General features: G+C 59.6%; 1 protein-coding gene across 1 annotated transcript in view; it reads right to left on the reverse strand.

Moving 5' to 3' along the window:
• Window positions 1-3,620: 3,620 nt before the first annotated feature.
• Window positions 3,621-14,116, reverse strand: part of PRMT8 (protein arginine methyltransferase 8) — a 76,941-nt gene continuing 66,445 nt past the window's right edge. Inside the window, 3 exon segments of the mRNA XM_032473113.1 lie at window positions 3,621-4,447; window positions 5,129-5,250; window positions 10,449-10,599. Of these exon segments, the coding sequence (XP_032329004.1) occupies window positions 4,364-4,447; window positions 5,129-5,250; window positions 10,449-10,599 (357 nt within the window). The 3' untranslated portion in view covers window positions 3,621-4,363.

Genomic DNA, 14,116 nt, shown 5'->3' on the forward strand with positions numbered 1-14,116 from the left:
TAAAATGATTTTCCAAGAGATAGTCCCAGCTCAGCAGAGTCACGGACTGACACCAGCCTGGCCAGGCCCGCTCCCCTCTGCTGCGCACTGGCAGTCCCCATGGGTGATGCCGCTGCAGTCCTGGGGGGAAACGCCTTTCCTCCTCCCCTCCTGTTCTCACCCTGACCCCTGACCTCCCCGAAAGCCCGGCACCTGTTCTCCCCTCCCCACTAGGAGGTGCGGGCCAGGCGCTGCTTGGACAGCTCTGAGCCGGGGCCACAAAGTTAAAAACCATGGAGCTGCAGGATTGGAAAGTCACAGACCTGCACGCTGGATGGAGGCCTGGAGATGGTCTAGGCTGACATTGCCATTTCACAAGTGAGAACACGGAGGCCCAACGGGGACAGTGCGGGCCTCCAGGCCACACATAGGTAGGTTCCGAGAATGGGAGCAGCAGGTGCCGGCAGCTGATGGGAGCGTCACGGCTGCAAGTCATCACCTGCTCATTTGGCAAATACTCCCTGGACACCTGTGACGGCCGGGCTCTGTCTCCAGCACTGAACGCAAGTGTAAGTGAGATACACCTGCCCCTAGGAGCTCAGTGGGGGAGACAGGCTAATGCAGCAGGCTCGGGTGGGCGGACATTCACCCAGAGGCGCAGGGAGCCCGGCAGGGCTCAGCGGGGCTCGTGCATCCCAGCCCCGGCGACGCTCAGGCTGGCCCCCATCAGAGCTGCCATCACAGTCGTAATATGGATCACACACAAGCACACTGGGTCCCGGGCACGGTCCCCACTTGGCCTGTACCTCCATCCCGACGGAGGTGACAGGGTCACTGCCAGTTTGCAAGTAGAGGAAACTGAGGCAGAGAGGCTGACTTGCTGCAGGTCACACAGCCGGGAGCTTATGGGAGACTCGGGGCTTGAACGCAGTCCTCCAGGTCGGAGTCCACACTGTACAGTGCCCCAGGCTGCTCCCATCTCAGGGGCAGCCTCCTGCCACAACGGGCAGGCATCAGCCCCCATTCCAACTCTGGTCCCAGTCCTGAGTCCTGTTTCATAGCTTGAGGTCCCCCAAGCCCTGGCCCTGCTCTGACCTCTCCCATCGTCCCTGATCCCAGCCTCTCCAAGGTCACCTTCAGAAAGGTTTCCAAGCAACAGAGGATCGTGTACCTTGTCTCTGGCCCCAGGAAGCAAGCACCCTGACCCGCTGTGGCCAGAGACTGCCTGAAGGCGCTTCTCCCACCAGGGGCCCCTGCACGTCCTTGTCCGGGGCGCTCGGTTCAGTCTGAGCACAGTGTATTTCCCGGCCATCCCGCACTATCTCGTCACCCGGGACAAAGGAGTGATGATCAGGCCATCGAGCAGAGGAAGGATTCACGTGGGGACAGGCAATTTCACTAACTTGCTGCAGGCTCTCAGCCGCCGGCTGGAGGAGCCAGGCTGCCACCCCAGGTCTGTTTATCTCCGGGGCTGGCTGGAGTTCCAGGCATCGACCACGACCATGAAGCTGAGCGGGAGCCTGAGAAGCCGGGGTCTTCGGCTTCAACCATGAGGCTCCATCCAACCAAGGGAACGAACCATGGCCAGAAAGCCATGGTCATCACACCAGGAACCATTGCCACCTACGGAGCCTGAGAGATGCTTTGAGGATGGGCTCTGGGAGTGGAACATGGTGCCGCCCACCGTGCTCCCCTGGAAAGGGCCGCCGGGAGCTTGAAGACAGCAGAACAATCCCGGAGCACCCGCCAGCCTCCCGCGGACCCCGTGCACCCTCCCACCTCCCAGACAATTACATCCTCCGAGCCGTCCTTGTGGGAAGAGCAGGGTGACACGACACCGGAAAGGATGATGCCGATGGTTTCAGGGCCGCACAAGCTGCCCCTCTGCGATTCCCTACAGGTGCGCACAGCAATCCTCCTGGGCGGCCATCCGCACTCCTGCCATTTTGCACAGCAGCACCCAGAGAAGCTCCCGCTCCAGCCTCCCCCGGGGCTCCAGGCGTCCTGCCGGCTGCCTCCCCGCTTACCTTTCTGCGGCTGACTTTCTGAAGCAGCAATAAGTGAAGTCTAGGGCCGTTTTGCAGGGGAAGCCACCGCCAAACTGAACTCATCAGCTTCAGAGCACGGGTGGCATGGGAACCAGGGTCCTGATTCAAGCCCTCCAGCGTCTTCTCACCGCCCAAGGACAAGCCTCCTTGACGTGGCCACCAGCTCTCCACCGCGGACCCCTTCTGCCTGCTCCCCCAGCCTCAGCCTTTTCCTCTTCCCCTCTGGGCGGGGCCTGGGCCTTGCGTCCCTGCCCCTCCCTCCCTTATCCTCTCCTCCTGCGTTTTCAAGTTTCTGTTTAAAGTCACATCTTCAGAGAGGTTCCCTTCAACTCCTAAGAGTCCCCACTGCCTCGTAATCGGCATCAGCTCTTGCTCAGAGGCTGCTCCTGGGGTCTGCTTTGTTCTCTGCTGGGTTCCCCTTGCCCAGCACCGCATCTGCTCCCCAGAACAGACCAGAGCCGGAGCCGCCATGCTGGGGAGGCACAGCACGTACCCCCGATCTGGAAGCCTCCAGGTAACAGGTGGGAGTGTGTCTGCCCTCCTGCCCCAGGCTGGTCTTCCCTATTAGGAGACCACGCAAGATTCCCAGACCACGTGACCATGCGTGCAGCACGACGTTTCCCCGCCTCTAGGTTCTGCTCCTTCCTGCACGGATGATCTCCTGGAAGGCTCACTGCCAGCCCTGGGCACAGAGAAGAACCCTGCTGATCTGTTCTCCTGACTCACCACGCCTCGGTCACACTGATGACCAGCCTGGGCTGCCCAGGGCTCTCCCAGCCCAGGAGGACACAAGGGATCCGCACTCAGGCACTTCCCCGGGGGCAGGATCCCACACCCTCTGCCCTGTCCCAGGAAGGGAACATTCTGGGCCTTTGGAGAATCAGGCCTTTGCTGACCTGGCAGGCCCCCTTCTGTATCTGTCTTCTCCGGGAGGGGACCCGAGGCGAAAGGGTTAGAGGTGGCAGGGGGACTGGAGATACATCAACACACTGGGGAAGGGAGCTTCCGTAGGAGCCTAGGTTGCCACCGCCAGGAACTGAGCTGTTTGATCTGGGCTCTGTGGGCGCCCCATTCAAGATGGGCACATTCCTGATGCTGGGGAGGGCGCCGGCCCTGCCAGACGCTGACACCAGCCCAGGCAGCCAGCAGTGGGGCAGAGGAGCAGGAACGCGACCATCCACCACCACAGTCCAGAGGGTACCTCCATCGGCCTCACCCTCAGACCCCGCCCTAGTCTCTCACCAGGGACCCAGGACCACACACTCAGCCACCATCTCCTTCTCCTCCGGGCCCTCCCGGCTTCCTCTGCTCCTGACCTCGGCCTCCCTCCAGGCTGCACGTGGCCTCCTCTTCTGGGGCGCTCTAGGTTAACTCACATCCCCCAACCCCAGCTCCAGGACCCTCCTCCCACCCCCGAGGGTTGCAGGGGAGATGCCCTTGGGCCAGTCCCAGCTTCACAACAGCTTCCACCAAGGAGCTCCCATCCTTCCGGGAGCAGCACCATGGGCTCTTCTGTCCCACTCCCCACCCCATCCCCCAGAGCACCAGGAACACTTCCCTCTCATGTGCATTTATTGAGCGCTCATGGAGGGCGCGGTACTATGCTCAGGGTTCAGAGCCACAGTCTAGTCAAAAGGAGACTGGAGCTAGTACAGAGAACGTCTCACAGCAGCTTAACATCTGGGATGGGGTGGGGGAGGGAGAACTAATCACAAAACAAAGTCCTACTCGAAAGCAACAGAATCTCCTCTGAGAGCAATAGATGTCTATGCACACGCACGCACACACACGCGCACAGCACACACCCCCGGAGGCACACAGACAACCCACTCGGCCCTCTAGGCACGCCCGAACCGGTGTGCCGCGTAAATAAACTGCTAGGCCTGCCGGCCCCACACGCACACACGCACACGCACGCACCGCCGCGCACACGGGGGAGTCCGGCTTGCGCTATCAGACACTACGTCTCCAGGTTCTAGGGAAGCAGTCTGTCCTAGGTGCCTGCAGCATGCAAAACCTGAAGATCCCAGAGAGTCACAGTTAGGGGGCGAGGGGGCACATGTGGGCTCCCCCACCGGGGCCCGGCCGCCGCGCCGCCCGCGGCTCTCTGTCCGATGACAGAGCCTATGAGAAGGGCTCCCGGGGCAGAGCGGAGGAGCTGGGAGCCCTCTGTCCAGTGGCGGGCCCCTGGGAGGCCGGTGAGTTCACCAATCTCGAGGGCAGGGTTTCAGACTCCAGTTTTGAGCGTGTAGTCCTGCAAACAGGGTCCCCGGGGCAGAGCCGCAGACGGAGGTGAGTTTCTGCTCTCGCCCGCTCCCGGCAGCCTCCCACGTGTGCTAACGCATTTTGTAGTAATTAGATACAGATGTTTCGCACAGCTGTCCCTTAAAATCCAAGTCTACTGTGAAATCGAGGTCTCGCTGCAAAGAAGGAGCAGTCAGGGCATCAGTGCGGAAGGAGGCGGGGCCGTGCCCCTCCCCGCAGCGGGCGGGGCTCCCCCGAGCTGCTAAGGGTTCCTGGCTCAGGGGTCCCACAAACAGCCCCCGGGAGCCTCTTCTGGTGCCTCATTCTCTGTAATCACAGGAAGGTCTTTGGTTTCCAACCCAAATCCTTCCTGCTAGAATACAAAAGTTTGCCCTCTCATTTCATCCCGGGGGAAGACAGAGTGGGGTGTTCAAGTCTCCCGGAGGCAGGGCCCTCCAGGCACCTGGCTGGGTCTCCAGCCCAGCAGACCAGCGCAAGGAATGCACGCCTGGTCTTCTAGGCCACCAGAAACTGTTCTCTTCTGGCTCACCTCGTCCTAAATGAGGTGAAACCCAGGGCAACAGCCTCTGTTCTCAAAATCCCTCCCATGAATAGCTGGAAGCTGTCCTCAAGGCTGGGAGGGTCCCCAGGAGGCCTGCGGGAAGGCTCCAGTTCCCTGAGTTGTAAGGGGCCCAGGTTGGAGTCCTTCAGTGACGCGGGCACATCTAAATCCACCTCCTCCTGCCTCGTCTGTGCTTAGTCTGACTGTGCAAGAGGCGCCCCGGTACCCAGGTGAGCGGGTCCCTGCAGCTCCCTGGGAGCCAGCCCCGCCCGCCCCTCCTCCTCTCGGCACTCACCACATTTTTGGCATTTGGCTTCATGGATATGGTCCCGTAGATTTCTTCCCCCCTCCGGACAGTGAGGTAATCTTCCAAGTAGAAGACCGTCTGCTTCCAGTGGGTGTAGGGGGCGTCGGGGGCTGAGGGATGGAGAACAGAGCCAGGGGGAAGGAGTCAGAGCAGACGTCTCCAGAGGGGCTGAAGCTGGGACCCTGCCCGGAAGCTGCTGGGCTTCCTCTGGGACTCACCGAGCCCCCCCACCCCAGCACTCTGCCCGGCCCCTGCAGGACCCCCACTCAGCCCAGGGACGATTCCTGCCACCGGGATTGCGGCTCTGAGCTGAGGAGCAGAAGAGAAACACATTCACGCCCAGGGGCAGTATTAACCCAAATGAATCTCAAAATGCTACTGTTTTTCATTAGTTCAACAGAGTGAAGACTTTCAGACAGTGGGGGGCCAGGGAGGTTTGTAGAGTGGTCCGCCCCGTCTCCCCTTAAATGACACCGTTTATGCCAACTCCATGGCTAAACCAGTTTCCCCAATTTCATGGACACCCCCATCCTACGAATAGCTTTCCTGGCCTGCCGCTCTGAACCCATCCCAGCACCCTGCTCCAGGCCAGCCATGGGGTTTGGCTGCACCCTCCTAGCTGGGTCGAATAAAAACTGGGGATGATTCTCAGTCCACAGGCTCAACACTGGTGCACAGCACACACCTCATGCCCCATCCGGAGCCACGCTGGTGCTGCACCTCCCCTGTATTTGCCCTGAAATCCCTCCCACCCCCTTGGCACACGACTAATTCTACAACAGATGGGGTCCTGCCTCACGGGCCACCTCTTCAGCCCCAGTCGTCCTTGGAACACTCTTCCCTCCCTAGTCACCAGCCTCTTCTTCCTCACCCTTCAAGGTCACGTCCTCTGGGAAGCTTTGCCTGACCACCCACCTGGATAAAGGGCACCTTGAGTGCCCACCACCACCCTTGCTAGATCTGTGAGTACCAAATACATGAGCGACGGTGAAAACCCAAAGAGGAGATGGCGAAGCTTCAATGCCCTCATAGGTGTTGAGTGACATCGAGGCTTTGGAACCGACGGATGGAGGAAAGCCCACCTTACAGTCCTTGCGGCTCCTACCTTCCTCCGCCAGGATGCACGACGCGTTGACACTCACTTCCTCGTTGCTTAAGACTAGAGGCGCTAAGACTTATGGGGACTCTAGTAAGTGCCTTTCAAATACTTCAAAAGCTGTCACACGGAGAGACCTCTATGTGGCCTTCTATGTGGCTATGGAGGCAGAACAGAGACTGGGACCCATCAGAAGGCAGGGCTTTAATTCCCAGGAGTAACTGGGGCTGTCTCACATTTGTGTGAGCCACCTGCAGTCCAGACAAGAGGTGTTCACACGCAACCGCTGACGGGATTTACTGTGCGCCCAATCAGACCAGGGCACCGCTAGGAGCGTTCAAATCCCAAGAGCTGTGTTAGTGGCAGGGAAGAGTCTGTCTTTGCCCTTCGCCATGACCTGGCTCGACTGAACGTCAGTGGCTTGGACAGAGACTCGAGGAGCCTTCAATGCACGTGGGAAATCGATGCAAGTTCAAGGTCGTGGGCAGGGGGAGCAGCCTGAGCATTTGGAAGGGCTGGAAGGAGGATCCTGACGTCACGAACATGCAATCTGTGCCTCTCAGATCCTGGATCTCCAAACACATCCTGCCTTCCTGGCCTCTAAGGCACACTGCTGTCCACGGACAAAGTCCACCTGCTCCCAGCACCTGCCCTGCCAACGACTTCTAAATGGATTGTCGAAAGAGAGTCTCCGGTGTGTGTGAGATTGGCAGTGAGTCACTGACAGCACCCTTGCCCCCGCAGCCACCCACGCCCGCTCATACAGGTGTCTCTCCTGTTCTTGAAGACCTTCAGGCAAGGAGATGCAAGCAGCTTCCTTCTGCCTCCTAATCAGATGCCTTCTAGGCGCTCCGAGACTTCACTGGCTCAGATTTGCCAGCCAACAAACCTCGGAGTCTGCCTCTGATGGTGGCCCCCCAAAACACACCAGCCTTGAGTTGGAGGAAAGTGTTTTTTCCCTTGGCATCAAAAGGTTAAGAACTTCCCCCAACATCTCGCTTCTGTGATGGGTCCATGGACAAATTGTCTAAAGCAGCTTTCTCGATCCTGATTCTCCATCCTGGTGTCCAGGAAAAGCTGATGAAAATTCAGGATGCTTTGACTCGACTCCCAGAGATTTGAATCCAGTAATTCTGGGGCGTGAGGAGGGGACAGGCTTACCAAGATGTAGAAATCTGCCCCCAGGGGTTGCAGACACACTGCCACAGCCGAGATCGCCGTGCAGACCCAGACACTGTGCAGGCCCAGTAGTTCGCATCTAATAACGCCTCTCGGGTGGGTGTCCGTGGAAAGGACACTTAATTAGGCAGCAATGGCCTGGTTTCCAGTCTGCATTGCGCATGTGTCTGCACCGCGCCCCCGGGGCTCATTTTCAACATCTGTAGAATGATGCTCGTGTCCCGAGGGACCGAGGGGTTCAGGTGGGGGACCAGGAGGGATGGGAAGGGAAAGGGTGCACTGAGCCGGACCAGGCCCCGCTGCACCCAGGACCATTATTCTGGCCTAATTATTAATAGCTCTCCCTTTCACTCTCAGCATGTCCTCGGCTGAAAGACGAACTTTACGGTCGCCCAACCTGTGCCGCAGCAGGTCCCGGTTAGGGTCTGGCTGAGCCGCTGCACTAGGCGGTTACTGGTCACTGTGGAAAGCGGTGCATCACCTTCTTTATCCATAAACTATAACTCTGGCCTGCACAGCCCCACTGTCATGGTTCAGAATGTTCTAGGGATTATCCAGAAAGTTGCTCTGCACCAGGGTGAGCACGCACCTCCACTATGGATTTTTTGGGGGGTGGAGGGGTGGCAATTAGGTTTTATTTTCTTGTTTTTATTTTAATGGCCGTGCTGGGGATGGCACCCAGGACCTTGTGCACGCTAAGCACATCGCTCTCCCGCTGAGCTGTTCCCTTCCCCGCCGCACACACTGCTGTGGACCACGCATTTAGGGTACTGGTCAGTGAATGAGCCTTCCCCTCCCGCCCCTGCCCCCACTGCAGCCTTCAGAAGTGCGTAACTGGCTTTCAGCTTTCCCCACTACGATGATACCTTCAGCCCTTTAATATGCTGACCCCACGGGGTCTCTGGTTTTCTCCAGGGTGGGGAGGCGCCAGTGCTGGCCTGGCTGATGGAGACCAGAGACTCTGGTCTTGGTGGTCAGGAGACACTGGCCCTGGGACAAGCCCTTCTTAGGGGGGGGATTAGGCAAGTCCCTTGCCCGCTCTGTGCACAGGTGAGAGGGGATCACTATCACCAGGGCCTCGGGAAGCGAATTAGCAGATTTTTAAATTTCGGTAGCACTGCCCTAGCCCTGCCTCGTGCGTCCCCACTCAGCCCCAATGACAAGCTCCGCATTCCCAGGAAGGCTTTGCGGGGACGGTCCACGTGAACACGCTCTCAGGGCAGGGGTGCTGCCTTGGCGCACTCACCTAACACGTGCTCAGAGCGAGCTACGAGCCACGCCCTGCTGGAGAAGCCAGAGGGCAGAGGCTACAGAGTGTGACCCAGGGTGGCACAGGAGGGTGGAAATGCTCGGTGAGCGACAGCCCGTCCGCCATCGGGACCCTGTGTGGTTGTTTAAGAGGAGGCAGTGAGTGTCCCTGTGAGGCTGCGGCAGCATCTCCAAGACCCGCGGTTAAACAGACGAGGCTGTGGAGGGCGGTGCGCGCGGTATGAGCCCGACCTGTGTCTCTAAGACAGGTGCAGCCGCGCCTTGTCCTCCGGTTGTGGAAGACGCCACCAGCGGAGGCAGCTGGGGTGGGGCTCCCAGAACTCCATGTACTATTTTTGCAACTTCCTGTGACGCTGTAATTATTGCAAATGACAAGGAAGTGTGCGTAGGTAGACAGTCGCTCGTGCACACTGACGTTTGCTGAGAAGCTACCAGAGGCGTGCCTGGCGGTGTGAGCCTGTGAGGCACGGGACTGCGAGGGGCTCCCTTTGACTTTTCAGGCCCTTTTTCATATTTCATTGTTTTTTTTTGTCAGCGTGCACATACATTGCTTTAAACATCTCCATGACAGACGTAAGCACAGGGCGTCAGGGAGCTCCCAGCAGGACACGTAAGGACCTTGGCCCCAAAGGGAAGGAGAGTCGAGTAATACCCGCACAGGCAGGTGCAGCCTGCGCTGGAGGCGGCCTGGTGGGGAGGGGGGGGGAGGCGTTACAAACTGAACCGTGAGCCCCCAAAATCCGTGTGCTGGCCCCCGGACCCCCACTACCCCAGACCAGGACTGTATTGGAATAACGTCTTTCAAGAAGCGACCGAGTTAAGCCGAGGCCCTGCGGGTGGGCGCTGACCCAGTCTGGCCTGTGTCCTTAGAGAAGCAGGCAATCGGGACGCACGGAGAGACACCAGGGATGCGCAAGGAGGGAGGGCCGTGTGGGGCACGGCGAGGAGACGCCGTGCACAGGCCAAGGAGAGAGGCCGCGGGAGACACCTCCGGGGCCTCCGGACGGCGAGCGGTAAGTTCCTGTTGCCTGAGCCTCCCCCACACTAACCCTGCTCTGCGGCACAGCAGACCCACACAGGAGGGAAGGAGGCAGAGCAGACAGAGGCCCCCGGCCCCCGCAGCGCAGCCGGGGTCGGCGGCAGCCCAGGGCCTCGGGAAGCCCACGTGCGGGGAGCTACATGCGCTCCACGTGGCTGGGCCATGTGAGCGGTGGCAGCAGAGGGGTGATGGGGCGGAGGTCCCATCAAGGAGGGCGGTGAGAAGTGAGGCTGGGGAAGTGGCTGGATCGGGGTCATGGGACCCCCCCCCCCATTTACCAGGCTAAGGAATCTGGGCTTCGCGGTTACAGGCAGTGAGACGCTGCAGGAGTTTGGGAGCCTGTCAGGGACTTAACGGGGACAGACTGGGGAGAAGCAGGGAAGACAGGAAGGAGACAGGGACATTCTGCAGCCTACACAGGGGGACGCTGAGTCTGCAGTAAGGCGTGGCACAGGCACAGAGAAATCTTATTCCACCCCGTATCCTCCCCCGCACACAGAAGATGCTCATAAGTTCCGGATGAACATACGCGCATTTAACCCCTGCCTCTCCCCACCCAGCACAGGCTCTCGGCTCGGGCCATGCCAGCCGCAAACTTTTTACCTTCTCCTTGGGCGGCCAAACCTGTGGGCATGTGCGACCCCTCCAGGGCTGGACTAAGGAGGGGTCATGCCTCACAGAGCCCCGGCCCAAGCAAGGGCCTCGAACGCCGACAGAAGGCTCACCTGTGGAAAACCCCATCTTCTTGTGGCACTTGGTAAATTCGATGTTGAAGTAGGTGACCAGGGCGTGGATGTAGTCATTGCGCTGTATCTGCAGGCAGAAGGCAGACGTGAAGGACAGCTCCTCCGTCTTCACCGTGTAGATGTCCACCTCCTGCAGCCCAGGGGGGAGAGAACGTGGGCGCTTAGAGCCTCCACCGGCCTGGGTGGCAGCTTCATTCCCAAGGGAGACTATTGATGGCAGACCCTGCCTCCAGGTGTCACAACTCTTGGGGGGGCTTCCCAGGCCCACCCGCCACCCTACCAGTGACCTCCTCCATCCTTCCTAGGGTGGAGTCTGCTCAGGCAGTGCTGCAAACAGATGTGAATCTGAACCTGAGGGCAACAGAATTAGGAAGGTGAGTCTGCATGGGTGGGGGCTAATGGGGGAGGGGAGAGAAGGGTTAATTAGACAGATCCTCCCTAAACCCAATCCGAACACTCTCAGAGTGGCCCCCTCAGCGTCACCAGTTCACCTAGCCGTCCCCATGGTGGGGTCCCCGGACGGCAGCAGCAGCATCTCCTGGGGGCAAGTTCCGAGGGGTGGGGTGGAGAGAGGGCATCTCACACCTGCTGCGTCAAAGCAGCATCTGTGGTTGTCAAGCCCTCCCAGTGACGCCCCTGGACCTGACCACCCATCTCCCCTCCACAGACGGCCTCTCGTGTCATCTCAGAGGTGAGGACCACACAGTCACGGACTGAGCTGGGGGGAGCCTGCTGACCGTTCATCACCAGCCCGGACAGTTTAAAACATAAAATGAAACGGGGAAATAAGAGGTGAGAATTTTTCAGTTCTAGCCAGGAATGGAAAACAAAAAGCACTAATAATTCAAACAGTTTCAGCTGGGAAGTGGCTGAAAGTTAATCTTGTGTGGGAGCAGGTGTAACCAGCAACGTTTTGCGATGCGCTGTTCTTCCTGTGCGAGGATGCTGACTGACGCTGGCCGGCGCTGGTGAGACGGGGCAAACCTTCCAAGACCCGGGAGGCCTCCAGACTGCTTTCAGTGGGGTCTAGGGAAGAACTTCCCATGGCTGGGCTGTGCGGCAGGGACCTCTGTCCTGCGTGAGCTCTGCACAAGCCAGACAGCTGCCTGTGCACCTGGGACACCTGTGCGCCTGGGACAGTTCCCAGGGTGCTCCTGAGACCCAGTGATGGGAGACGTTGGGAACAAGCAGGAGAGAGGGGTCTCCTGGTAGGGAACCCAGAGCAGGAAAGAGACAAGGAGGCTTTAATCTCTACACATTTCTAGGATGAATAAAGAAAAAACTGATGCAAAGCATGCCAGGGCCTTCAAAGCCAAACCTTTCCTCCACAGGGTGGACAGAGGTGGAGATGTGGTCAAGGCAGCCGGCCAGACCGGAGTCCTGTTTCCGTGTGGGCTGGGCAGCTGTGACACCCTGGGGGCCTGCTCTGACCTGTGGGCTGGGAAGAGGGTGGGACTGCAGGGGTGGGGGGATGTGGGAGCCCTCAGTGATGTCACTTCAAATCCAAGCGATGCTTTGTGGCCCCGAGGACGAGGAGCAGGGACTATAGGAGCCCATCTGAGCTCGGCCAGGCTCCTTTCATCTCGGGACCGAGCGCAGGGAGTCCTCTGTTCTATGTCCCCTGTTAGTCTCGGCCACGCCCACACCTGGGGAATCTTTTTAGCCCCAGTATCTGTCAGTTCATGACGCTCGCCGTCCCTCCTGCCACGTGTCTGCAGGATCCCCCCGGCCCAACAACGCTTAGAGCAGCCGTGGTCAGCTGGGCCGTCCACCCGGCTCACAGCATCTGCACTCACTGACTTTTCCATCTCGCCTTCGTCAGGGCCAGCCCACCAGGCTCTGGGCTCTTTCCAAGGTCCCTGGCGCCTTCTGCCACCAGCCCAGCCTGCTCTTTCCACCCGACCTGTGCCTCATCTCAGTGGCCTCGCCACCTCTGCCCCTGTTTCCCTGTTAGACTGGAGCCCTTTGGAAGTGGGGGCTGGACACAAGTGAGCCCCTAACCCATCACTCTTCCCCTGACACTGTCCCAGCCTGACGACTCTCTTTCCCGTCCCCTCCCAAGGCCTCTCCTTCCCACCAACCGATGACTCTCCTTAAGACGCATTCAGACTATGCCGCTCCCTGGATGAAAACCTTCCGTGATTTTCTACAGCTTACCCAAGAATGCCCCAGCCTCTCGGCCTGGATGCAGAGAGGGAACAGGGAAGCTGGCCCTGTGACACATCCATACCTGGTCTCTCTCCCCGGTGTCCTCCCTTCACACCACCAGTGTCAGCGTGCACAAGCACGTGCACAAACGCACAACACCCCATCTATCGGGGACTCCATCTCTGCAGGGTCTCAGATGTCAGTCAACCAGACGTCGGCCTCCAATGCCACCGTGCTAGCTGACAGGGTTCACTGGGCCCTACAGACACGTGCATCTTAGTAGGGGCCTGGGAAGGCATGGATCGAAGGCTTCCAGACCAGGAGTAACAGAGCTATGCACTAAAACGGGGTGGCGGGGGCAGTGGGGCTTGTGGGGTGAGGCCCAGGCCATCCGTGCAGGTGGTCAGCTGCGGCTGAGCCTCGGGGACAGACAGGCCCTCTGGGTCAGGTCCCCCCTCAATGTCAGACCCAAAGTCTCCAGAGTCAGGTGTGCTCACCTGGTCCCCCGAGCCTGCCCCCCTTCGCTGGCAGGTTTCTTCTTTCACCGCTGCGGCAGCGGCAGCCCTGAGACCCCAGGGTGACCCCTGACTCGGCCCCAGGCCACCCCACCTGGCAGAGGGCCCTGCAGGCATCAGTGACTCAGGCGCCTGGCCGCTGCTCTGCTCACGGCTAAGGAATGTCACCGTGGATGTCTCCAAACAGAAGTCTGGTCAAAGCCGAGTCTTAATTATAATAAAGTGTCACGCGCCACATGGTTAATAGCGACGAAAATAGCAATTAAGTGTGTGAAGAAGGGCAAGTGTTTTCCCAACAGAGCCGGGGACGTTGCTGAGCGCACCAGCGGGAGCTGGCGGACAGCTCTCCTGGCCGCAGCGGCTCGCGGCCTTGTCCTTCTCGGGGAGCCAGGGAGAAAGGGGACGGCACGGCCCGACAGCACGGAGCTCCGGCCACCACACCCACCGCCCTGAGGGGTCCTCGGTGCCGGTGACTCACACCCCTCCTGCCATACGACTCCCCTGCCCCACACTGAGTTTGCGCCCAGGCTGCTCTCAGGTGTCACCAGGAGATACGCTTGCAGGTTCCTGGCTAGGGCAGCAGGGGAAGGAGGGAGAGCAGTGTGGCCTGGGGGACAGAGCCGGCCAGTCCTAGACGGGCCAGCAGTGAGGTGGCCACACCTGCAGGTCAGGGGCAGAAAGCCCCCCGGGCCCAAGCACGTGGAAGGAATTTTAACCCCACTACTTGCAGGCGTCTCAGGTCACCTGCCGCGGCCATGTGTCCTTTCGGCAAATCAGTCGCACAGGCGATTTCTGCTTAGACCACAGTATGTGCAGCCGTGTTTTGCACGGCAGGTGAGTTGTTCGGGGGTGTACTTCCCTGGTTTTGTTGGGGGTGCCAGGAGGGGGCAGCTTCGGGGACAGAGGGGCTGGGGGAAGAAAAAGAAGGACGTCTCTTGTGATCAGTCCTGCCCATCAGAACAGGCTGAGCTGGGAAGCGGCAAA

Source organism: Camelus ferus, chromosome 34 (assembly GCF_009834535.1).
Source record: "Camelus ferus isolate YT-003-E chromosome 34, BCGSAC_Cfer_1.0, whole genome shotgun sequence".
Lineage (NCBI taxonomy): Eukaryota > Metazoa > Chordata > Mammalia > Artiodactyla > Camelidae > Camelus > Camelus ferus.